Here is a 27,011-nt window from a genome sequence, read left to right as displayed (position 1 = left end):
GAAAGGCAGGAGCAAAGGCACATCATCTCCCGGCAGCTTTGTGCTGATGGAGAACGGGAGCCGCCCGCGGGCACCCCAGGGATGGTGGGCACAGGGAAAGAGGGAGCCGTGTCCCCCGTGCCGCACCCCGGCGCTGCCGGGGGGGTTCCAGCGCTGCCGCAGCCGGGGCAGCCACGCCGCCCACCCGCGCTGAACAGCTCCGGGCCCGCCGCTCCTCACCGCGCCTCACTCCCACCTGTACTGCCAGCCCTTGTTGCCGCCGCGGCCCCCGCCGCTCCTGCCGCCGCCGCTCTGCCCCGCCGCCGCCGGCAGCGGCTCCGTCTTGCCCTCGCCCTCCGGCCCCTTCATGGCCGCCGCCGGGTCCGCGCCCTGCATGGCGCCGCGGCTGCCGCCCCTCAGCGGCGCCCCCGGCCCCGGCGCACGGAGCGAGCCCGCCCCATGCGGGCTGCGATGGCGGTGGCCGCCGGCACCCCCACGCCCCGCTCGGCTGGGCCGGGCTGGCCGCGCTGGGCTGGCCGGGCTCCCGCACGGCCGCGCCGGGATGGGCGATCCCGCCCTCCCGCTCCCTCACCCGAGCCGGCCCCACCGCCCCTTCCGGGTCAGCGCCGCCGCCATCTTTAGTGAGGGCAGCGCTCGTACAGCTTCGGAACCGTCTGAAGCTCGCGTGTGACGCGGAAAAGGGGAGATTTCCTCAAAGCGTTAGTAATTGATTAGGGTGTCAGCGCTCTGGGAGGACTTGCGTTAACAGATTACAGAGTAACAATAAAATTGTGGCTGGTTAAGGGTCGAGGATTGCCGGTGATAGTATCTGACCGCACAAACGTGTTCAAAGCAGTACGCGAATTCAATGCAACATACTAACAAGCTCTAATCCCTAACAAAAGTTAGGTTGAAAAAATCATATAGGTTCTTACCCTATAGGCGTCCCTGAGAGGGAGAAGGCAGGTTCACCCACCGACTGATCCCAGAAGTCACAATGGAGTCTTCCCTAACTTCTCTCCATTTCTGAATTTACATACTTCCATATTCTTCTCTTTATATTCCTACCTTAAATAACTTTTACACTATTTCTTCACGTTCAGGCAGAGCACGAGTGACTTTAGTCATACATCTCAGTGAGGGATGCTCATACCTTTGGGTGGGTATCACAATAATACCAACCATGGAGATACCTTTCAGTCCCAGGAGAGTTATTTTACCACAGATGCTGATTCAACAGTGGCCTATCTTCCTTTTTCTCCCTTGGTTTTCAGCTGTTGCAGAGATTATCAGCTAGAAAGTACCACTGAGTTCCCTCCTCTGCAAGGTTTTTTGCCAGAGCCTGGCCACAGTGTTTCCAGCCCTCTCCACCCTCTCTTTAGTCCTCCTTAGATTGTGTGTGGGAGGTCGGGGATGCTCACCACATTCCATCCAGGGAGCAGCAAACATGTTTTCCACTATAAGTTCCATACAGTTATCTTCTTACCTCCTGTCATCTTCCCACATAAGGGCTACAGGAATTCTCCCTGCAAAATAAGAGTGGGCTGAGTGAGGGATCCAAGCTGTGCCATACACAAGAAGGGATGTGACAGCTGGGATCTTGCTTGAGACCCACAGAGCAGGGTCAAACCCAGCACTTCATGCACTGAGCAATGCCACAACACAGCCTTGAGAGGAAACACTTTTTTTTCCTCCTGTTCTTCCTGCAATTACTGCATTTTTCTTTCATGGAATGCCAACATATCTAACTGGGAGAGCTTGGTCTGGCTCTGTGAAATCTTTCAGGCCAGTCATGGCTTTTGGCCAATCACAGCCTCACTGACTGTAGCTGCATTATTTTTTAAAATCAGGGGCAGAGGATCCTCATTCTGACTTTAATTAATCCGCACATGAAGAAGAGGGAAGCAGAACCAGCCATTACTGTGGTTAGTGAGGCCAATCCTCATCTCATCCAAACTCCCTCCTCCGCTCTCCAGCTCTTACTATACACTTACAATATTGTAAACAACTGTGTTGCAAAAGATGCTAAAAAATTCCCTGCGTGAGAATCATACATAGAAGCAAAAATTTAAAGGAGAACATTTTTCAGACAAATAGTTTATTTACTTACAGCACCCCTTTGGTAGCAGCTTTTTACCCCATGAAAGCTGTCCTGGCCTTCCTACCACCCAGTGACATTCAGCTTTCCCAGTGACATTCAAAACACCTTTGCCTTGGGCCAGCAAATGATGAGCACTGTGTCTTTAAAATATATATAAATTTTAATCTGGTTCTAAATTACCACATATCCCTCCCTCCCTGCCAAGCACACACACAGTCTCCTCCAGCAGACCAGTGTGGACTGCCTGTTGCATCTATGCTAGAATCTCTCTTAGATGGAAAGGAGATACTACCAGTGCACAGACATAAAACTCACCACTTCTACCTTATTAGGAGCATGTTTGTCACTGCAGGCAAAAAAAAAGGTTTTTTCCCTGCATTTTTTTCCTGGGAATCTACAGGTGGGCAGACCAACAGAGTAACATTGTTGGCCAGAACTGCACTCCTTTGCCCTCCAAACACATTGCTTCCTGCTCTGGCAATCCCTTGAAACTTGAATTGAAGATATATAATTGCATGGTATCGTAATATATGCCTATAACCCTGAAATTTTCCTAGGAAAATTTGAAACAAAAGTAACTCAGGCAAGAGTTCCACTTGTGTGTTTTATTTCCCCTTGTCCGAGGACAACCAGTCCCAGCAGAGACACAGCTTCACCCGTGCCTGGCCTTTGTAACCATCACAGGTGGTCAGTACAATATTCCTCCACCCACATTTCCAGCATCACAGACAGGCCAGCAATCCTTAGTGCATATTTCTGCAGCCCCTCAGTATTTGGTCCCTGAGCATGGTAAACTCAGGTTTGCTTCCCCCATGCCTTTGCTTTTTTATCTTACAAAAGGTGCTGCATGTGCAGTACCAGAGGCTCTCGTAAGATGGCATTGACAAAATGCTGAATAGCACAGAAAGGCTGACAGCTACACCACGTTTGCTGAGGGCTTACACAGTGTGATCTGCCTTTTCTCTTTAGTTTAGGATGTTACTAATTATAACTTGTGCTCAGCTCACTGCTTCCAGTCCTCTTCCCCTGTTACAATTTAGTGGCTCACAATGACCCAGATCCCACCCTGGCCCTTGGGAGAGCAGCAGAGGTGACTCCTGGGGCTCCACAGCTGTGCCCTGCCTGCCCAGGATTCCTGGGTCTGGAGGAGGAGATGAGGAAGAGCTGCAGATCTGAAGGAGGAGCACATGAATAGGATAGCAAATGTTTATTGACATTTTTCAAATCAAATCCTTGTAGGCCTAAATATGGTTACTAGCTGAAGTAGGTTGTATTTTATCATAGCTCAAGCAAATTTCCCACAACTAATCATTCTGTTAATTTCACAAAACTGCCCAGGATCTGATCAACACTAAAACAACTCTTGTTTATTTCTTTTAAAGTTTATAGCCTGGCTACATGCAGAATCATAGAATGGCCTGGGTTAGAAGCAACCTTAAAGATATCTTATTCCACCCCACTGCCATGGGCAGGGACACTTTCCATTAGATCAGGTTGCTCCAACCTGACCTTGGACAGTTTCAGGGATGGGGCATCCACAGCTCCTCTGGACAACCTGTGCCAGTGCCTCACTGCTCTCTCAGTCAATAACTTATTTCTAATATCTAATCTAAACTTATTCTCTTTCAGTTTAAAGCCACTTAATATGCTTAGCATTTCTTCGCATGAGTATTGTGTCTTCAAAGTGAGGTTCAAAGAGTAAAAGCTCTGAATTTCAGCATAGTTTTCATCATCAGCATGCTTAAAATAAAAGTGCAAATAAAATATATATAGAGAGAGATATAAAATTATACACATTTTTTATCACTCTCTTTTTTGTTTAATTCAGGATTTTTTTCCTGGGTTACTATATTAGGATGAGACCAAGTTTAACAGTCTTAAATCTGGATCTGCCTCTGGTAGCTGGGGAAGAAGACAAAACTGTAACTCCTCCTGTCTGCTAAGGGAACTGCATCCTCTACAGGCATCCGGGGGAATGGCATCAGTCCTGGGGAATGAATGCCAGCAGTGCAGCCTGCCTTTACTGCATGAGAAGCGCAACTTTTCATAATTGATGAACTGGAGGGGCTGCCAGACAATGACAAAATGACAGAAAAGTAACATCACTGATGAAGCTTCATATTTGCACTTTTTAATCGTACAATTGTTCTTGAGGTTAAATTCTTTCTCAAGGCAACTGATACTGTATTACTAGCCTGGGAAACAATGTTTCTGGTCTCTTCTGGATAATAAACATGAAAGAACTTCCTATTCTTGCTAGGTATAAACGATACCTACCTCCTAAAACTGTAGGTTCCATGACACAAGAAGAAGAAAGGAAATTTAGTTTAAAAGGCTATTTAGCCTTTCTCCTTCAACACATTGAGCACATGGCTGTATTCTCCTGACTGTAGGTGAAAATGGCTGGTAAGGTCAGGTAAATGTAACACAAACTATTTCACCCACTGGAGTACTTCACACTGTGAATATATTCTGACATAATATCTTAATTTTGGAGCTTTAGAGGCATGACTGTGTCCCTGGGTCTCTGATTTTGCTATTTAACATGTATGAAGCACTGCTTCCTGCTTTGAACAGCTACTAATCAGATCTTCTGTAGTCTTAAGGAGTCAAAATCTTTTTTCAATCACTGTCAGTCATCCCCAGATTTTCTTGCTCTTCTCTATCAGTCCCTATGTGTCATATCCTGCTGTAATTCAGGTCCAGCTGAAAGCAGCACACTCACACATGTCAGCAGCTTACATTGCTTACACAGTTCCAACCCTGCCCACAGCCCACTCACCTTCTACACACTCACATTTGGCTTCATTTTGACCAGCACACAGTGTGACTTTGCACTGAGTCATGCTCCAGGGTCCAGCATTATCTCAACCCTACACAATCCTGCTGTGGAAATGGAAACAGGGGCAGCAGCAAAGGCTTGGTGTGGCTGGAAGCTGGGAGTGTAATCCCTTCTGAGAGATACCCTCTAAGGAAAGGAGTGTGCCCTGAGAATTAGTGAAGAGCAGGACTGAAGGACCTCACATCTGCCTCCAGAGAGGCTTCTTTGGAGTTGCTGTCTGTATAATTTTTCTTTAATTCTTCTGTATGCAGAGCATCTTGCCACAGCTTGGAGCTGTCATCCTCATCATGCAGCCATGGAGCTGCAGAAGTGTCAGGAGGAACGCTGCTCTGCAGCCACCACGCAAGAGCGATGCCCACGCCACCCTATCCCACTCCACACCAGCAAACTGCAGTCAGCACACTCACATTGCCTTTTATATTTCAGGCCCCAACAGCTGCCCACCACCCAGCCCCAACACCTGGGACCCTCAAAGCACTTACACTGTCCTGGAGGACTCCCAGCTCCCCACACAGAATAAAGCTTGTCCTAGAGATGCAGCTCAGCAGCAGCAGGAGATAACCATTTCACAATCAGAGTTTGAGACATTTCCACAGCCACACCATTGAGCCCCATGTTTCAATCCCTTTTCCTGCCCTTGCATCACTTCCCAGCATGCATGCCTTTCCATGTGGTAGAGCTGCTGCTGACAGCTGGATGTGTGTCCTGGGTCTTTTCCAAGTGCCAACCCTCTGCTTGCTCAAGCCACACAGGGATGCATCCCTGCCCTTTTCTCTCCAACTTGTGAGCAGGAAGGGAGCTCCGGGTGTTGCCTCACAGGCCACTGTGGCTGAGTGTAGGCTGTTCTAGCACAAAGAGCAGCAGCTGGATCCTGTCACCTCTCTCTGGTCCTTCATGGGAGGATTTGCCTTCTGCCTTGCCTCAACAACCCCCAGCTGACCCCTCTCCCTGAGCTCAAGGAGATCTTTTCTGCCACATCACTCATCCCAACAGAGTATAGCAGGATCGTCCTCCAGATATTCCCCAACTCACGCTCTATGTGTGGGGAAGTCTGGAATTCAAAAATACACATTTGTCTGCTTAAGGAGACAAATGGACCATTCCATTCTTCAAGGAATGTAGCCACATGTGAGTCCATCATGGAGGAGACAGCCCTGCAGCTCTAAGGGAGGTTTTGTGCAGGGGAGAGTTTGCAGGGTTTGAGCTGGGCTGGGTCATCCTCCGTGGACATGCTGCTGGGAGAGGAGTCCAAGGAATGCACATACCCTTATCACCCCTTGGGTCTGGGTGTGCTCAGCATGCACAGGGGGGCACGTGCTGAGGTTTTGGTTGAGGGACTTCCCAGCTCTTTCATTCATCTTGTGGCCATCTCCAACCTTTCTCTAGAGACTTTTTCTGCCCCTTACTATGGCACAACATGGCACTGCAGCCTTCAGTTGTTCTGCAGCTCATTGTTAGGACTCCTTTCCTCTGTGATTCTCTACATCCTGAAAAAGAACTGTATTTTTATTAATGTGTCATGTAACCTTAAGAGCTGCTGAGTAAGTTCAGCTCTTCAGTCATCAGCCCTCTCCCCCAGATGCTTTTCTGTGCCATGCTTTACTCCTACACACTTTTCCTGCACGGTTTCTATGGCAACATGTGTATCTCTCCAACTGCTGTAGATCTCCATTATCATGTTTAGGTGCTTGTTATCCCAGTCTCAAGTGCCATTTTCAGGTGTATCATGTTAAAAAGTTCAGTTTGGAAACCAAGCCAAAGCACTTGGTAATTTTTGTAGGCAAACCTACATGGTCAATAATTTGACTACTGTGTATCCATTTAAGGGATTTGTTTGAGGGATATTGATACAGAGCTGTTCTCATCACCAGATCTCCTACCTGCACACTCTAGCTGATTCTGATTTACTTCCTAATTTCCAAGTTATATCCTTTCTTTTTGTTGCAGCCTGTGCTGCCTACAGAGTGGGTATATTTGGATTCTGGAAAGTCTTTGTTGGTCTGTTGCCTGGGGTTTGATATCTGTTTTATAGAAAATTAAGCTACCAATACTGTTTCTCTTCTATCAAATGCATTTTTCAGTTCTGCTATAGTCCTATTTCTTGTCCTGAAGACTTCCTCTGTTGGATTACAGAAAGCCCTGAAGAATACAGATGGTTTACAACTGGCCTCTCAGTCTGTTCTGCTTAAATTCCTTAAATTGCTTGGAATTATGTAGATTTCTATATGGCTAAAATCCAGTCTCATTTTCTGCTAAGTACCTTGTTGGAGAACTAACTTAAGTGTGGAAAAAAACCCCTCTTCCTATATAATCTGATCAGAACCGGCAGCAGAAAATTCAACTAAATTAAATTAGTGGAGTCAAGGCTTCACTGTCGATTTGCTTTCTAGATCCCATGAGTGAGTAAGAAGTTTTACAGTTTCCACATGCAACAAGTCCATGTGGAGGCTGTAAAACTGTCAGCAATTTGGGCTGTCAGCTTTTAGGGATGCAAACTGACATTGTTTATTTGTACCTAATATCCTGCAAGAGTCTTTTTGAGATATTATCTGCTACCTCAGTATAAATGCTTATTATTTACTACTTATAATTAAATGTAATTAAGCATAATAATTTAGTGTTTATATATGCATTTAAAACAATGCAAATCTTCTGTTTAGGATGTAGTTCAGGGAGAGCTTATGTCCAAAAATTTTCCAGAAGAAAATTAAGAGGCCCATGACATCCCAGTAATTCTGACTGCCAATAAACAACAACAACAACAACAACAACAACAACAACAACAACAACAACAACAACAATAATAATAATAATAATAATAATAATAATAATAATAATAATAATAATAATAATAACAACAACAATAATAATATTGCCCAGTAATTCTGCCAGTGCAGTCCACCAGGCTGTCTAGGGTAAGGTGAAGGTCAGGCACTGCACTTGCATTTTGGGTACAGCTGAAGTGGGAGGTTTTTAATGGTCTGCAGAGCTCAGCCAGGGGAATGTTTCTTTGGACACTCACAACAGATGGGCTCCTCTCACATACCAAGGCTGACATTGGGAACCCTTGTTCTAAACTCCAGACCTACCCCAAACTTAACTCTACTAATGATTCACAGGTGCAAAAACTGAATGTGTGAGTCCTGCTGACATCAGCCCACAAGGCTTGGAAAAATATAAAAACATACCTCAGTTTTCAGCTTCTCTTTCCCTGAGCTCTAAAGCCTGCATTCCTTAAGATGCTGAGGAGCAATGCAATCTGATCATCACCCCAGGGAGTGCAAAATTCATATTCTGCTTTGCTTTCAAGTAGTCACAAGATGGAAGAGGTCCTTGAATCTTCCTTCTCTCCAAAGAGATCAGATAAAATAAGGCTGAATATTACCAGTAGCTCCAGATGCCAGCATAGGATGTGAACTGTGATGCACACAGTGCAGGACATCTCAGGAATATGCAGAAAGCCTAGCAAAAAAAATGAGAAGGGAGTGATAATGCAAAGAGAACTGTCATTCAAACAGCCAAAATTAAAGGCACGAGTCAAAATCAAAACAAACTTGACCTGTACAGAGAAGGAAAATGAGGACATAAAAGGTTTACTGCATGATTGCAAAGGAAATGAAGGAAAGCACTGATGACAACAGCAGTATGGCAGATATCTAAAAGCTAAAGGAAGATATTGCTTCAGACTCCATAAAGAAAAAAACGTGACTAACCCCAGAGAGCAGAGGCAGCACACTTGAGAGGCTAAAGGGCACGGATATGGAAATTATTGTGTAACACAGCCACAAAACTTGAAGGCTCTTTATCCTTCATTTCTGAATACTGATTAGTCTCTATCAATGACATCTTTGGGCTTTTTAGAGAAAATTTTAGCCAGGAGTAACAAAAGACATGAATGGAAGCAGAAAATGGGTTAAAATGTAGATTAGGCACATTAGAGGTAGAACCAGCTCAATGTCTTTCTTTGATAAGATAATGGCATATCAGAACAAAGGAAAAATAATAAATCTTATCAACCTAGACTTTGGTAAAGCATTTGATTTTGTATTACCTAGATAATTATTAGTTAAACTTGAGAAGATGAGGATTAACATAAATACTATAAAATTATGAAGGAACAGAATTCGGAGTGAAAACTGCTGATGGAGCTGAGAGCAAAATTAGAGGACTGGAATATTCAGTAAATCTAAGTAATGTCATTAGTTAGCTTGATGCAAAAAATTATGAGTAAGGTAATGAGATTTGCTTACAGCAATATTATATATTTATATATTATATTTTCAATAGAGAGGAAATCCTAAAGGAAGGATTACATAATTATCATGCCCTAATAACAGACATGGGAAGAAATGTAACAGCATAAAATGCAAGGACATGTACTGAGAGATTGGTAACATTTCTGCCTTTAATTAGAATTTATCCACTGTGAAGAACAGAAGAGGAAGAATCATGTATGTGGTGTAGTTACTAGAAAGATAAATTGAGTCCTATATGTAGCAAGCCCTGTATTTTCAGGAACAATAAACAAATAGATACAAAACACTGGGTAAAATTCAACTGAAATTTCTGGGCATCATTCAGGTCATTGGTGGTCAGCAAGCCTGAATTCATCCTGGAACAGGTACAAAGAAGTGACATCCAGATAATCAGAGGAATAGCTAAGACAGCATGTCTTGCTGAGCTTGGCAAAATAAATGGCGGGATGAGATCTGATTCCTCTCTGTAAATACATTTGAGGTTTTAGTCAGGCAGAGAGGGAGAATAAGCATCAGGGGAGAAGAAACATTCACATTTATAGACAGCACTCATGCCTGAGCAGATGGGCAGAAGTTGGATATGAAACAGGAAGAAAGACTCTCACTGTGAGAGAGGTAATGGTCTCAAATAGCTTCTCAGTAGGAGAAGAGGGGGCAACACCTCTAACCAGTCCTAAGAGGGATAAGAGTTTGGCATTCCTCAGTCACTTTTTTTTGGGACATTCAAAGACTGCATTGCCACCATAGGAAAGAGCCACACTAGCTTAGCAAAATCTCCTGTTGCTGCCCTGGCTTTGCTGCACGGATGGTGAGGTCCTGCTGTTTGCAGGGGAAAAGGGTTCAGCTGTGTAATTTCTGGGTCACGTGCATTAGGTGTGGAAGATCAGGTGAGATTGGGTGGGGATGGCCTTGAGAGAGTTGTCTTTAGTCGCCCTTTATGGCAACTGAGCTTTTATGTCTGCTATTGTCCAAACGCCTCACACATCAGAGCTATCGCTCCTGGGCTTATGTGAAAAACAAACATGGAGCCTCCATGGGAAAGAACAGATTCTTCCCATTGCCTGATAAAACAACAGCCGTCAGCACCCACCAGTGTGTGCTCTGTGGCTCCGGGGCTCTGAAATCTAACAAAGGACACATTTCTCAGGGCCTCACACAACACTGCCACTGAGACAGCCTTGACAACCAAACCTGACATCTAAAACTGCCTGCAGACCACCTGAAACTGCCCATGGGGAGTGAATGGGGAGTGAACTGCCCGAGCCATCTCCATGGAGCAGTAAGCACACAAATCCAGAGGAGAGTTCAGCAGCAGCACAAATTATGTATTTCCACAGCCAATTAGTGTCACAGATGGATAAGCTAATGTGTGAACTCACAGACCCAGGCTGTGTATCCTGCTCTTCACAAGTGCTGCTGTATTCATCTGCCTGCTCATCCCCTGCCAGTTTATTTGCACCCACCAAATGATCATTGTAATCGTAATGTGGAGGCCACATAAGTCAGTCCAAAGACCACCAAACTGTTACAATTTTCCTTTGTAATTAAAAGCTTCCACAGTAATTTAGAAAAAAACACTACACAGTTTGCAACACTTATGTATTATATAGACCAAGGCCATATTCAGTGGCATGCATTAGTTGCAGAAGCCTGAGCTTCAGTGAGTATGGCCCCTCCTTGGGGCCTGCGGATTCACCAGGACAGAAGAGCTTGCAACAAGCAGAGGAACAGGGCAAGAAGGGTGATGGCTACTCTCCACCTCCACTTTAGATCTCACTCCTTCTCAAGGGGAAGGTGAGTTAAAGGGAGAAGAGAATGAAGGGACATAGAGGAAGAAGAAAATCATAGTGAACAAGCAAGATACTGCAAATGTTTCTGGAATCAGAGAAAGGCTCTTGTGCCTTGGCTGTGCTCAAACTTTGCTGGCAGGTAATGCATATTCTTGCAGAATCCCCATCAGGCTTCACACATGCCCCAGGTCCCAGCTACACCTTCCTTTTCATCAGCTTTTCCTGGTTATTTTCTCAAAATATTATTTTGCAGGATTTTTCCCTAGTCTTTTTTGTTAAGTCCACACAGTCATCACTATCAGGACGCACCAAATAATTGAGCCAATGGAGCTGACAGCAGGCGAGATGAACATATGTGTACCTCCAGAAACACCCACAGGCTCCTCCAGTGCTGGCAGCCAGCCTCCCTCTATGAATCACAGGGTCAGGTGTCCACATCCCACAGAGCCAGGAGCCCACTGAGTCAAACTCTGGGCTGAGGGCAGCAGATGAGGTCGCTGCTGAGGCTACAGCCCCCGGCAGAGACAAAAACCCTGACATGGCAGGATGAGAGGAAGCAGGAGTGCAAGAGCAGGACAGGCGGCAAATGCAGTCTTTTGGCCCAAAAATGAGAGAAGGATGCTCTGAAGAGGAGACAGGGTGTACTAGATGAAAGGGCTGAGAGGTAAAATGTGGTCATTTGTAGGGTGTTATGCATGATTAAACAATGTAGGAGAAAAGGACCAACACTCCTTTTTGTTCTTCCCTGCAGACAACTTGTATTTGATGTCCCATATTAAGAGCTGTGATACAGTTCAGGGTTTATCAGCTGAATTTGGCTCTGCTAATGCACTCATAGCCTTTTCTTGGTGTGCTCCTAATGTGACTGAAGGATTTAAACCATTACTATTTGTGGGGCAGGGCACGTGGGACCTGAGATGTCTCTCACTGTCCCGAAGAGCCCAGCTGTCCCTCTGCCACAGACTGCCACATTACCCACCCTACCGAAACTCTCCCGGCTGCCGGTGGGCAGGAAGGTCCCACCCCACGAGAAGAGCAGGGCTGCCCGCTTTCCCCACGCATGTCCCTATCCCCGTACATTTCAGAGGACACACCATTTTCCCCATTCCGCCTTCCAGAGCAGTGAATCCCCCCGCTCTCAGCCGAGGCTTGCAGGGCAGCCCTCAGCGTATAGACCGGCCCGGGCAGAACATCCGCCGCGGCCGCAGGCGGGGCCGGGGAGGAGCCGACGCTGCCCCGGGGCCACCGCCCGCTCCCGCCCGTCCCCCTCGCATCGCCGGGGGCTGGGCCGGGAGCCAGGGGCGGTGCTGGCGGCCGGGAGGGAGGGAGCAAGCCCGCCGAGCCGAGCCGGGCCCCGCGGCGGGACGCAGCCCGCAGGATGTCGCCACTCCGTGTCTGCATCGTAGGCTCAGGGAACTGGTGAGTGCCGCAGCGCGGGGGGGAGGCCGCTCCCTTTGTTCTCTTCCCTTTTTTCCTCATGTTTTTCCCTTTTCCTCCTCCTTCCCCCATTCCTTCCTCGGTTTTTCCTCGCGCCGCGGCGGGCGGGGGCTCTGCAACAGGTGCGGTATGGGGAGTGGCGGGGCCGGGGGCGAGGGGAGTCTCCATGGTCCTGAAACGGCGACCCTGGCCTCGTCCTGCCGGGGTTCTGGGCTCCTGGGCAGGGATCATAGGTCCCGAGAGATGCACCAATCAATGAGAACTGTAAAAGCATGAGGCTTCCGCATCACCCCAGGTGTGTGAGCCGCTGAAAGCCTGGCGACAGAATCCAGAGAGGCCCGGAGCTGCAGCTGTCGCTGTGTGTGCCTGCTGCAGGGCCTCGGCAGTTCAAATTGAAGCATTCAGCAGTGTGAAGGGTGGTGATGCTGTTTGTGCTCCTCTGAAGGAACCGAGGCACAGGCTTCATTTAAAGCCACGAGGTATTGGCACTTTTCACTCCATCCTCCTCAGCTTGTCCTTTTGCATCTTGGTGCGGACACAGCATGATGTTCAGGTCTCCCATTTATCCTCATTCTTAAGAATATATTTGCTACTGCTTGGTCCTTTCCAACCCGGACAAAAGCATGGGTCTCCAGAGCTCTTCGAGTCTGACAGATCCCAGTAAGATCAGTAAATCCATCTCACAGGACTTAGCATCTTACTTTTCTTATGCTTTCTGTACACTGAGCACAAACAAACAGACCAACATGCATGTGCATGCATTTGGGATTAGCAAACCTAGCCTCCAGGTTCTGGTGATTGTTTTTGTACAAGGAGAGCGAGATCCTTAAGATTTTAAAAATATCTGACAGCTAGGTGGAAGTAATGCCAGAAGAGTCAGTGAGTGAGGGAGTGGTTGCTTGTGAGCTGCTGAGAACACAGCAGAGTTAAAGCACAGCTCTCTGCCTTCCCGCCTTGTAAAAACAGTCCACTGCCTGCAATGCATTTTCTTTGTGCATGACATCTCACAGCCTTTCACATGGAACTGCACAGCCAAGTCTTCTGGACCTCATTGGCACACTTCAGGCTTTCTTTAGCCCCATCACTTGTTTCCTCAATTGCTGCTTTCAAATGTTTTTCAGGGAAGGCATCCCTCTCTCTGCCACCTTCTCTTTCCTCACTTGCCTGTGCAGGCAGCTCATTGTCTCTTTCAAGCCCTCAACAGCTATGACTGCATGTTTGGAAGGCAACTTTTTTACCTTTGGTCAGCTCACAGTCACAAACTTCATCATCCTCTTGCTGTATCCTCAAGCAAGGACCTCCTGCTTTTCCCAGGCTGTCCACCTTCCCATGAGACATTTTAAGTCACTTAGTTGTATTCAGATCTGTATTCGAGAAAGTTCTCAGATTTTCCACATGCACCTACAAACTTGAGCTGTACTACAGAGATACTGAGACCCCAGCCCATTCAATATCATCTCCTCACCCATTCTGCCTGTCTGGCCTGGGCCCATCTCTTGCTTCCTACCATATACACCAACTCTAAAATCCTCAGGGTGGACATAAGCATTGTGCTCTGAGGTATGAGTAACATTTATTCATAGCCTTGGTGGCAGAACAGGTTGTTTTAGTGCTATAGAGAAATACGTTTACCTTTGGCAAACATTTTTTTTCCTTATGTTCCTCATAAATATTTGGCCAGCAGTTCAGATCTGTGCTCTTGAGGCTTTCCCGCAGCTCAGAATCATGGCTGACACGTGACAAAGCAATGTTGCAAAAGCTCATGTCAGCTGCTGAAGTTCAGCAGGTCATGGGGACTTGCTAAGTCAACACTGCCAGGAGGCTCATGAGTGATATGGTTGAGCGAAGCAAGTGCTGCAGTGCATTTTGTGGTTGCCAGTAGGTGCAGGAGGGTTTTTTTTTATCTACTGAGAGTTGCAAGTCCCATTCAGGATTTCAGGGATTAGAGCCAGAGTCTGCATCTTTCAACAGAAAATTATATGTTCTTGATCTTAGCCAAAGTTATTTTTATGGGCAGGATTGATGTATAAGTTCATCATCCATGTTGTGCTGGACAACCCAGACAATGAATTTGTATCTCAAGTTTATGAAAAGAAATCCAAACCTTTCTTGTTAAAACATGTTTCTTGTGTGGAGCCAAAATTCATCCTCAGCTCAAGCTTTGAATGTGCCCTCTGTTGATAGCAGGCCAAGAGAATCAGAATATAAGCATTTTATCAATAATAAAAAAGTATGATATAACTGCATGCCTTTCTTTCAAAACAGCAGAACTCTTACAGTAAAGATTCACCCTTAAACCACTTCTCTAAATATTGTAAAGGACCAAACCAAAATAACACAACCCCCCCCCAAAAAAAAACAAACCCACAAACCAACCAAAAAGCTTTAAACTAAATAAATAAAAAAGCACTACAGCAGCTCAGGATGTAATCAACACCGAGTGAAGTGAAAGGTGATCTCAGCAGGATTTCTTTATCATTAAAGATGAAGACCTTAATTAGCTATTAATAAGACCTTATTAGTTATTAAGCAATTTAACCTTATGCAAACTGGTTACATGAAAAATATGGGTGAACCAAGGAGGATCAGTTACAATGCGGTTTCCCTTTGAATCATTAACAGCACAGACCTACCTGGACTTTGATATTCCCAAGAACTTTATCAGTTCCAGAACACACACCACAGCTAAATCTTATTCATGCTCCTTGTTACAAGTGGGCCAGAGGACAAGACTGCTGCAACTGGAGTTTCTCTTTTACTTGTGTTAATAAAGTGGCCAATTCTTGAGAGATTAAAGTAGCATTAAAATGGAGAGAGGGAAGAGAACAGTAAAAATAATCACCCCTCTTCCCCTAATAATTTTAAGGTCATTAAACAACACTTCCAATATTTTCTGTGAGGTTTCTAATTCTCCCTTGACATGTGAGCATTTGCAAGGCTGCAGTGATGATGGGGGAATAAAATTATTGTCTGACCTGAAATTAAAAGTGCTCAGCATGACTCAAGATGAGTAAACTGGATGGTTAAAATATCCTCAGGCTGCAAGTATTACAGGTCCTGTTACAGTGATAATTAGAACAATAAGTAAAGAGAAACACCAGATTGAAGGGTTGTTTGTTTTCTTTCTGAGCATTTAGCTCTTATGTAAATCCTCATTGTAACTGTTTGGTTACGGATAGGAAAGTGGGATGCATCTATTTTACATGAGATGCACAGAGACTGTCACAGCAAGGTTGCTCAGCACTTATTTACCACCTGGATTATTTTACATTTATTGATCTTGATAAAAACCAGAATTATCTGAGGACCATAAGAGATTTTAATCTCAGATAATGTATTTTTAGTGTTATTGATGGTACATCATATTCCTGCTCTATAACCTTTGATACTACTTCAGTTCCATTATTGCAGTTATATTTTTCTACTGGTCTACTTCCTCTGTTCTTAAACTTGAGGGGCTCTTGATGGGGAGTAATGGGTAAAGCTTTCTGATAAATGTTGCAAGCACCTAGACAGGTGCTTGCTATCACAGGCTTTTTATAAGTTATCATGTTTAAAGTAACTAGTGTTTCCAATTCACAATAAAAGTACTTTTCCCCTTTTAGCTATTTTTATTTTGTTTTAAAGGGGATCAGCCATAGCAAGAATCATTGGCAAAAATGTCCAGAAGTCGAACAGATTTGATCCCACTGTCAAGATGTGGGTATTTGAAGAGATCATAAATGGAAGAAAACTCTCAGAAATCATCAACCAGGAACATGAAAATGTTAAATACCTGCCTGGGTATAAGATACCCCACAATGTGGTAAGTTGAAAAAAAAATTAAAATAACTGATTTTTAATTTTTTTTTTTTTTTTAAACAGGGAGGCAATGTCTGAAAAAAATAGGAAGAAATTCACTGTTTTGCCACCTAACTCACTCCATTATAACTCCCTGGAATATAATTCAGTTCTGTGATTTCTGCTTGTCTTGTATGTCACGAGCAACTTCAAACACCAACTGTGTCTGTGCTGGTATCACACCATCCTCCTCCCTGGCAGAGATCAGCACAACTCTAGAAATGGCAGGCAGAGATCTGTCTACCCAGAGCTGAGATATTTCAAACCCACAGCATGTTCTGGAAAAACAGGCAAAGCTACTGTTCTCCTTTCTTCAGAAAAAAAACCAAAATCAAAAGCAGAGCTGTGGCTTACAAGGAGGTGAATAATGAGCTATCAGCTCATTGGTGATTTCAGGACAGCTGTAGTTAATAAAGCTCTAAATTCCATTAAAAAAATAAGGTATTTATTTTCATGGACATTTAAAATACCAAGTTACACATCTCTACTTAAATTAATTACCTTAGATAATTTACTGCTACCAGAGCAAGTGAGATGTTTGGCTATTCAAGATTTTGCCAAATGTCACTGCTTTGTGAGTAGTGCCACATTTTTGGAGCAGTTGCAGTTCTAAAGGGAAATTAAAATGCTGCATGTGGTGGGTCTCCTTGCTTGGGGAGTGGTTATATTTAGCATTCCATTTTGTGCTGTGATTGCATATTTGCACTCCTAGTGTTTGAACTTGGCACACAGTTCTCCTGGGTTACAACTGACTTGTCACTGTTATTTTTACAACTCTCTAGCAGATTTTGTCATCATCCCTTGAGGCCAGTCTCACCCTGTTTAGAGTAAAGCCTGAGGCTTCACCAGCAAAAATCAGCTGGTTGCTGTAGAGGGACCCTCAGACCATCTCCAATTGAGAAAAAAAAAAAAAAAACCAAACCAAACAAACAAAAAAACCCCAAACAAACAAACAAAAAAAACCAAACAAGCTGAGCTTTTCCTTGCATTGCTCTGCAGCATTTTGGAGAGACAGGAGCACAGCCTGTGCAGTGCTGCCAGCCTCTGCCCTACTCCCACTTCACTGTTTTCCCAGAGAAGCAGCCTGGCTGGCAGCAGCCCTGGTTTTCTTGCTGGGAGTCCCACTTGCTTAAGGCAGCATGCTCCAAGGCTGCATCCAAGAGTGCTGTTTGTTCCTACTGCAAACTGCTACTAGCAGGCTCAAATTCACCTGCTATTGCCTCCGCAGCCTGGCTTAAATTGTTGTTCTGAGTAACACCAGCATTTAGAAAAAGATACAGCTAGGTAGTTTTTAAGCATGTTATATAGGTTTTTGTAACTCTTGGGAAAATTGCTGTATATTTAAAACAAAGACAAACACCCAAAGATGATGATAATCTCTGTCTTTTGATACAGTTTATCCCTCAGTAACTCAGATGGTGACCTATGGAAACTAAAGACTTCTAGAAGAGCCTCTGTCCCACCACTCCATTTTTTTCCTGTGCTCCCCAGTGCTACCGCTCATTCCAGAAGAATCATATGGGGATGGTCAGCCATCTTCAGGAATCAGATCAAGAAGCTGAACTAGCAAAGGGGCTTCCCAGCACGCCACAAATTTATGAAGTATACAGATTATCCACACAGGGTTAAATTATTAAAAAATTATTAAAAAATCCAACCCCAAAACAGTTCAGCTGCTTTGGATATTTCAGAAGAGATCTGTAGCTGCTTGTGTGGAAAGCTGGCAGCTATGCCACAGGGCCAGTTAAAATTAAGGACATTTGCACTGCATCTGCCATGGCTTTGGCATGATAGTGTCTTGCAAGGACTGAGGATTCCTACCTGGGGCTCATTTTGTTTGTCACTCTTGTCCCAGGTGGCTGTGCCAGATGTGGCTGAAGCAGCAAACGGGGCAGATATTTTAGTGTTTGTTCTGCCACATCAATTTATTGGACGGATCTGTGGGCAGATTGCAGGACAGGTAAAACCTGGGACATTTGGGATTTCCCTCATCAAGGTAAGTTGTTGTCTCCACAGTACCCAGTTAATATGGAGTAAATAAACAGCTCCAACTTAAGGGCAGGAGCTGCAGCCCTCAGCTGCATGTTCTGCATAAACACAATCATTTCTTTCTGCAAGAGTTAAATCTTGCCCAGCTCTGCCAGCCCTTCCGCTGCTCTCATGGCTGTGGAGAGGGAAGGATGGGGCAACCTATCCAGGCTAAGAGTTTTTGTTTTGCCAGTCATATTTAGCCTGGATCAACTCCCACTTGGACCAGCATGGAGGTGAAAATGGGCAGAGAGAGGGATGCATAAAGCTGGCACTGCTGCCAGAAAAAATACTCTGAGACTACAGCCTCAGTTAACTCCTAACTGAGAACTCTGAGTCAAAGTGCCTCTTCCAAGTACATGCTACAGCTGTTCTTGGCAGCATTAAAATGGCATAATAACACTAATGATTTTGCAAAACTGAAGCAATTTCAAGCTGGCATGAACAGAGGAATCTCTTTTTAAGGTTAGAGAGTACCAGATTATTGTAATCTTTAAAGGAATTAATATTTTAAGAGAATGTCAAACTAAAAGCCAGAGGCAAAGCATAGGAATGTAGTCTTACCACTTCTTTGTTTGATTGCATTGCAGGAAATATTCCACTTTAAATTGTAATGAAAGAAATGTAATTCAAGTTTTTGGACTTCAATACCAGCTCTTCTGCTCTATAGAAATTATCTTATAAGCAGCAGTAAGGAGAAGAGAGGAAGGTGGGAGAGGAAGCAAATTTCTGCAAATTTAGCTTAAAAAACCCAAGACAGTTCAGTATACTCCTTAACATCCAAAGAGCACTTTGATTTATACTTAGATTTTGCAAAAAACCCGTTTCTTATAGACTTAGTTTTAAATGTCTTTTCCTGTACTACAGAAATTTAACTGAAAGGAAAAACACAACATCAAAGAAAGCAAGCCTCAGGATAGTAGCACTTGATGTGAGGCCTCTTGCAGGATTACCTTGACTGTCACCACTACTCCCTTTGCTTGCCTTGAATTTGCAGTTACCAAAGTACCCAGAGCATTTGTATTAATGGCTAACACTAGTGATTTTAAGACCCTTTTTTTAAAAATTCAAACCAGAGAGCTGCAGGCAATAGAACACCTTGTGCTTTACCAGTGCTCTGCTGCTGTAATTTTCCTATTCTAGTACCCTGGCTTTAACTATCTTCTTTTCAGGGGATTGATGAGGGTCCTGATGGCCTGAAGCTCATCTCTGACCTCATTCGAGAGCAGCTGAAAATAGAGATCAGTGTGCTGATGGGGGCCAACATAGCCAAAGAAGTGGCTGATGAGAAGTTCTGTGAAACCACCATTGGTAACTACTGCAAAGAGCCAGTTAGAGCTGGGCTTTAAAGTCACCTGTGGCAGGATAACCTCTGGAAGAAGTTGAGGGATGTGACTGGTCCCAGGTGGTCCCTGAGTGAAGCCGTGCTTGCTGAGCTCCTTCAGGGAGCCAGGATTATTTCCAGAGAACTTGGTGCTGAAAGAATCAAATTGAAACTAAGAGTGGGTTTTCAGTGCTGAGAGTGAATTTAATCCATTGAAAATATCAGCTTAATCCATTTTCTGTAGGAGTTGGCAAGAGCCACCTTTGGTGTCTGTAGAGCTCAACATGGAGTACATCAGCAGCTGATACACAATGCAGTCTAGATAAAGAAGTGTAATCAGAAGCTCCTATGTGCTCACACTCCCAGAGGTGTATTTCTTCATCTTAAAATTTCTTTGTTTGGAAAAGAAAACCCAGTAACATTCTGTTCCTCTCTCCCACTTGGACTGCTTGCCAAGACACGGCCTCAGATCCTCCCAGGACTGGGTCTGACCTGATTTGGAAAGTTCATCCAGTAGTTTTTAAAACTCAGAGATTTTTAAAGCCAGTCAAAATTAAAGTTACATCCTTCCATAGCTAGGAAAGGCAAAAGAAAAATAAATTGTGTTGCAATCATGTTCTTTTGCCTTGCTAATATTATAGTAATGGTGCAACTGTACCAGCTGGGCCTTTGTTACTGAAAGTGAACCTAGGCACAAATAAGACTAGACATGATTAGGAGAGTGGAATTTAACTTCTCCTGGCCTGGTTTGAAGTCATGGTGATGGTGACTGAGCAAAGAGCTTTGCCCTTATCTTTGTCCCCACGGAAAACCATGCAGTCCTGAGACAGCCACCTCAAAGAGAACTGGTACTGTGAAGAACAAGAAGCAAACCTAAAGTTTCTCAGGAGATGGTGAGAAACCTCCCAGCTACCAGTGTGGTGCCCCAGGCTAGTAAAACTTACAGCTGAGCTCACCCTGAAGGAAACCAAGTTACCTTGTACAAAACTCAAGTGCAACTCCATTCAAAGGTCTTTGCCCAGCTGGTCATGGGCTCTCTGGGTCAAGGCAAACCTCAGCTCCCTTAGCACTAAGGGCTCTCCTTGGCTGAACACTGTAACAACATGATACATGACCTCTGTAGAGTTGGTAGAAAAAAGGTTTTAGCAGTGCCATGCTTCAATTTCATCATCTGTGGATCCCCCTGTAACTGGGACTATTACCCCTGTAACTGGGCAAATGTAATTTGTGTCCCATGATAGCAGTGACACGGGCTTACATTTTCAAAGCAGAAATTATACCATTGTCCTGCAGGAAACAGTTGGTAAATAATGTCTTTTGTAAGGTCTGTGGCTGTACATGCTTTCTCAGGCAGAAAGATTCACTAGGGGGTATCTACCTTTAAGCTCTTTTAGGTGTCATGAAGCAATATTGATCAACGCCAAGGAGTTGCCTACACTTACACTGGCATCCAGCAGCAGAAACTGCTGTTGCACAAATCTCTGGTTTAGCAACACCTTGGGACTGGGATCACAAAAGCTGAAGTAGTCCCTAGCACCTTATTCCAGGTGCATTGTGTGCACTCTGCAACACTGTAAAAGCACTCTTTCATCCTTCTTTCCCACAGGATGCAAAAATGAAACTCAAGGGGAAATCTTTAAAGAATTAATGCAGACCCCCAACTTCAGGATTACTGTGGTGCTTGACTCTGATACAGTGGAGCTTTGTGGAGCCTTAAAAGTGAGTGTTTTCAAGCCAATATGTTTTATTAGGACCAAATTCTAACCTCACCTGAATCTTCTGTAAGCCACAGGGTCTAATTTGAGTCCCGTCACCATGTGAGTGAATGAGTGCAGACAAGATGCATCATTCATGAGCCAGTTTTCCAACCTGGAAAATAAGCCTGGGAAATAAACTTTCCAGCCTGGGAAATAAATTCCCCCCAAAATGGGAAATTTATTTAAAATGCACCTGCAGGCAAAGCATTTAAAAATACTTGTTTTTTAATCTTTATTTTACCAGAGGCACATCTGGTTTTGAGAGCAGAGTTGAAAACACAGTCCACTGTGTTTTCTTGTCTGCATCTTGTGAGCACATGGAACAAAGACTCTCACTACACAGAGTAGCTCCACTTATAATTATGTCTATGGTTTAAGTACTAACCTGCTAGAAAATTCACATCAGAAGTGATGCTCTGTGTTGGCAGCATGTCTGTGTGGCACTCAGCAATGTCCACATGGATTTCCCAGGTGGGATCAGAAATGACACCAGAGTCACCAAATTTCCAAGGAGGGGACAACAGTGTGAGATTCAGAGTTTGCTTTTATATTAATTGAAAGTGACTTCAGCATGTGATCTTTTTTACTTCTTTATACATTTAGTTGTTTATACTTCAATAATTCACTTTTCCATGGAGGAGGTGGATGACTGATGAGGAAAGAATTGGTCCTGTTTAACTTCACATACAAAAATAAGAATTGGTCCTGTTTAACTTCACATACAAAACCAAACACCGCAGATTTTGCTTTCGGCCACAGAGCAGAACTGGGGGCAGGAACAGATAGGAGAGAGTTTTTTACTGTTTTGTGATAAATCATTCTACTTTTTGAAATTATTGGTTTGGTTTTGCCTCTGCTAAAAAAAAAAAAAAAAAACCTAAAAAAATATACATCCACTGCGGTACATACATGTGTGGAGCAAATATGGCAACGGTAGCACTAAGTAGCATATTACTCATATACATTTATTTAGGGACTTATTTAGGAGCTGGGAATTGGAAGGTGGGAAAGGAAGCATGCTGAACAATGGTGAGGACTTGTGAAGATGTTTCGGATCCTGAGAGATTTGTTTAGACCTATAGACAAGGGCAATTCTACTGATATTTGTAGGTAAGCCCAAAATGTGATCTACTGCAGCATCTTCCTAGAATCCATGCCTGCTCAAATCAGACACCCACAAAGAAAACCTAGAAAGGTATGACTCTGTGTGGGATATTTTAAATAGTTAAACAGAAAGGTCAGTGAGATCCAGCTTGGAACTAGCGGGAAAACAAAACGCTAATTGCACACATGCTGTGTGATTGCAATATTAGTGTATAAAACACTGCTTTGGTTTTTGCCCATGGGAGGAAGTGTAGCTATTTAAAAATCTTCTAAAATTCCAGCAACTTTTGCTCAACGTTATCCGACCCATTTCTTCATAAGACAAACTCATGGCCATTGGAAATTAACCCTTGTTCTGATGAAGACAGAGTTGTGGGGTTTCCCTGGGGCTCACTACATGCTGATAAGCTGCACACCTTGGCTGACTGCTTCCTTCCCTCCCCTGTATTTTGCACTGGCCCTTTTTTAGAACATCGTGGCAGTGGGCGCGGGGTTCTGCGATGGGCTGAGTTTCGGTGACAACACCAAGGCAGCAGTGATACGCCTGGGCCTCATGGAGATGGTGGCCTTTGCCAAGATGTTCTGCAAGGGACCAGTGTCAATAGCCACCTTTTTGGAAAGCTGTGGGGTTGCTGATCTCATCACCACCTGCTACGGCGGACGCAACAGGAAAGTAGCAGAAGCCTTTGCTCGCACAGGAAAAGTAAGGAGGATTTTTAAATATTTTATGCTAACACATGAAGAAGTCCTTCTGTGTTTTACAAAGGCATCATTAATTGTTTACCTTCTTGATAACTGCTGGTATCAAAGCAGTATCCCCTCTGACCCGAATAATCAGTCTTCTCTCTTCTAGTCCATTGAGGAGCTGGAAAAGGAGATGCTGAATGGACAAAAGCTGCAAGGTCCTCAGACCTCAGCTGAAGTCTACAAAATTCTGAAACAGAAAGATATGCTCCATAAGTAAGTGCTCTGAGTTAAAAAAAACCAACAAAATATGAGTGATTCATAACCTTCTTAATTGTACTTGTGTTTCATTATCTTGTTCATTTCTGCAACAACAGCTTTCTACATCTTGGGCCCCTGCTAGAGCCTGGCTTGACTCTTCATTGCCAGGGTCAGTTGAATGGGAGAAGGGCTGAGCATTGTAGGAAGAAACAAGTCACAGACAGAGGGTGGGTTCAGGGGATAGTGTTAGTGCCTAATAATGTATTGTGAGATCACATATTGGAACAGCAGGGAAAACAATCACAGAATATTCTGAGTTGGAAGTGATCCACAGAGATCATCACCAACCCTTAAGTGAATGGCCCATACACAGGAAACAAAAGAAATTTTATCACAGGAAACAAAAGAAATTTTATAATGTAAAGAAGCCTCCCAGACATCCCCATCCCCCAAATAAGATTTCAGGCTGTACAAAGATTATCTTGCAGATGTGATTCATGGGCCAAAAGGTTTCTTGTTCTCAGTATACCAGCATTGCAGCTTGCAGCAGTCCTGCTCTCAGTGCAAACCTGAATTTGGTTGTCTCAGTACAAATTTCAGGATCATATTCCTAATCAAAGATTTTCACATGCATTGAACAGGTAATGTGTGCTGATACCAATGCTTTAGTGACACAAAGGTAAAAAGGTAAAGGTAAAAAGTACCTCTAATTGCTTGGGATGATGTAAGATTATAAATAATTTGAAACCTTTGTCTCAACTTACACAACAGGAAAGCTAGACTTCCCTCCATCCCATTTCCTCTCATACATCAGCAGTACTGAGAAGTCAAACACTGCTAAATGAATCCTTAAAAACTTATTAGAATTGGAACAGATACAGAAGATTCAAGTGGCAATATCTTTCAAAAATGAGAGTGAAAAGGAAAGCTCATTTGGACAGCAGCTTTAAATCACAGCTTGATCTAATAATTATCCTATAATTGCCCTTTGTTACATGCTCAGCTCCAAGTCATTCAGTGGACTCATTTTTTACCACATAATGACTAAGACGGCTTGTAAAAAGAAAAGAATCCTTTAAGCCAAGAAAAGAAAATTGTTAGACTTTTTCATTCCTTTTAGTCCTTTTGATATCAGTAATGACTGCAAATAATATATCCATTTTGCACACAGCAGGAGAAGAGGATATGCAATTCAAAATTGTTTTTAAATAAAAAGTACTCGATAGGTATTTTGTTTCCAAAACAGCTTTTCTGTGCTGTCCCACCCATTATTTGCTCCTCTTTAGCTCTTCTTCTTCACCCAGTAGGCTTCCAGTAAAGGCAGCCCCAAGCTAAAATTATATTGTAAAGACAAAATCTTTCCACTTTCAACAGAACAAAAAAATTCTTTCCATTAAAATTGAATTGAAATGTTCATATAAACTTTTTAAACTATTTTAATTCCAATGTGCTTCTTTCAGGTTTCCATTATTTACGACCATCTACAAGATCTGCTATGAGGGTCGATCAATCCAAGATTTCATCATGTGCCTGCAGAACCACCCAGAGCACATGTAGACATCCCTTCTCCTCACCTGGCTGAATTCTCACCTTCTTGGGACTTCTGTCCACTCCACAGCAATTGAAGTAGAGCAGCAGGTTGTGTGATGCTTGCTGTAAAAGCAGCAAAGAATGTATTTAATTCCCCTTGTCCTGGGGGTAAAAACTTCTGCCTTTAATTTTAACATTATACCTAAGGAATAGGAAACAAATGTAAAATTTAACATTATTTCATTTGAGTTATTAATGGGGGTATTTCCCTATAATTATTTTCTTGTTGACTGAAAACAGTTCTCCTCGTAACTTCTAGAACAGAGCCAAATAGCTCACATAAAACTCAATGTTTTGCCTACAGTTACTTCTAGAATGGCACAACACATAGAAATATCAAAGAACTCATCCAAACAGATAAATCATATTTAAAAATAAAATCCAAGAGCAGTTAGATGCAATTGCATGGGCAAATGCTGGATTTTGCTGTAATTCCCCTCAAACATAAAAAACATTTTGTATTTTGGGACATTTAGGCCTTCCTTGATTTAGTTTCCCAGTACAAGCTTCTTTGGAAAAATAGGTACCATTACTGTGCTCAGACACACAAGAATGTTCATCAGATGTATAAATAAAACAGTTTAAGGAGTGGGGGAAAGGATGGGTTAAAGGGTTTGGGATGGGTGTATTGTTTGTTTCAAATCTGTGACACTAGGAATCCTCAGCAGAAATCTGACCTTGATTAAACTCACTGTATTCCTTTAAAATACAGAAAAAACATCTGAAATAACCAAAGACAATTTTGCTAGCATCAGATTTTCTCAGCAAGTTCTCATCATTAATTTGAACCAGCTGAGAGGGGGCAAGTGGAGGTTGACAGGGAGATGTACCCAGGGCTCAGCTTGCAGCTTGTGCATATGTTGATATTTTGAGGGGGCAACCAGTAACAGTGACAAACTCTCTATGATACTTGACTTTTTATACCGGTATGGAAATGACCGCTATAGACGCACAGAACTCCTGTAAACTGGCACTTCACACCAGGCTGCATTTCAGGAAACTCCACTGCTCCTTTCCAGACTGTTGTGGAAAGGAGAGTTGTGTCCTGATCCTGCTCAAGCAGCACATCTTACACTCCAGGAGAGAGATCTCCCATCTGCTTCTGAATTTTAAACACAAGCTGGGTTCAGAGACCAGGGATTTTTATTGTGCTACCAGTGGCGTGAATTTTAGAAACGTTGAAGTTTTTAAGCCTTATAGCTGTACTTGGGTAACTTTACATACCTGATGTTTTTCAGAGTTAAAAACATCTACATAATGAACAGTGGCGCATTTTATAAGCTTTAATCCCCTTTTGAAATACTCCTATTTTGAGAGAAGGAAAAAAAAAAAAAAAGGAAGAGTAACCTACTTTTGCTGTGCTTTATCAGATTTTCTGACATAGCAGAGAGGAAGGCAAGTTTTTTTAAATCTATGTACTAACTGTCATATTGCTTAGAGGAAAAAAAATCAGCTAATTATAAAGTAATTTCAACTAATTTTAGAGGAATTCTAGGTCTTTCACATTTACTGGAGTAATATATATATATATATAAAATAACATATTGTAATTACAAATATCTTGTAAAAATCTCAGTCTCACAGCTAGCAAAGCTAGCTCAGGTACCAAAACCAGTGGCTGCAGCATCCCTGATCCTCCTGAACAGCAGCAAGGGTAGCTCAGCTCCTTCTGCTCAGACTCCAGTCACAGCTAACAGCTTGGGGCTCTGCAGAGCAAAACCAACATTCCTGCCACTGAAATGGGAATCATGTGACCAAATCCTTCACATCAAGCAGGGAATTTATGATCTTCAATTTGAAGTGGAAAAATACTTACACATTGCACAGTTTTGAAGTATCAAATACATGAGGATGGGATAGAGAATTCAGGAACCTCCTTCCTTCACCATCAGGCTGAATTTCTGATAAGTCATGTATGAGCTAATAATAACATAGAATAATTTACATTCAAAGTGTATCAAATAACAGTTTAATAAAGTGATCAATATGCAGACTTGATGTAATTTCATTTTTCAACA

The 27,011-nt window shown here is 43.4% G+C and overlaps 2 protein-coding genes across 3 annotated transcripts in view; one reads left to right on the top strand and one right to left on the bottom strand.

The window, feature by feature from the left end:
• OSBPL11 (oxysterol binding protein like 11) overlaps window positions 1–5,530 on the bottom strand; it is a 43,303-nt gene extending 37,773 nt beyond the window's left edge. The window contains exons 1-2 of one of the 2 annotated variants that reach the window (XM_050977112.1): window positions 5,405–5,530; window positions 1,401–1,505 (exon numbers count right to left, since the gene is read on the bottom strand). In XM_050977112.1, the coding sequence (XP_050833069.1) occupies window positions 1,401–1,405 (5 nt within the window). In that variant the 5' untranslated portion in view covers window positions 1,406–1,505; window positions 5,405–5,530. Of the gene's footprint in view, window positions 1–235; window positions 529–1,400; window positions 1,506–5,404 lie in introns of those variants that run through there. The other variant, XM_030241792.2, reaches the window with a different exon arrangement.
• Window positions 5,531–11,865: 6,335 nt separating this feature from the next.
• Window positions 11,866–26,986, top strand: LOC103814303 (glycerol-3-phosphate dehydrogenase 1-like protein). The gene is given in 9 exon segments (XM_030240492.2): window positions 11,866–12,327; window positions 12,330–12,387; window positions 16,033–16,210; window positions 18,101–18,241; window positions 19,446–19,584; window positions 21,204–21,316; window positions 22,928–23,161; window positions 23,312–23,418; window positions 24,864–26,986. Coding segments are annotated over 9 exon segments (1,509 nt in total). The 5' UTR covers window positions 11,866–11,885; the 3' UTR covers window positions 24,961–26,986.
• Window positions 26,987–27,011: the final 25 nt, after the last annotated feature.

The sequence above is a fragment of the Serinus canaria genome, chromosome 7, assembly GCF_022539315.1.
Source record: "Serinus canaria isolate serCan28SL12 chromosome 7, serCan2020, whole genome shotgun sequence".
Taxonomy (NCBI): domain Eukaryota; kingdom Metazoa; phylum Chordata; class Aves; order Passeriformes; family Fringillidae; genus Serinus; species Serinus canaria.
Note: the sequence above shows the minus strand (reverse complement) of the source record. Positions and strands in the feature narration are given on the sequence as shown.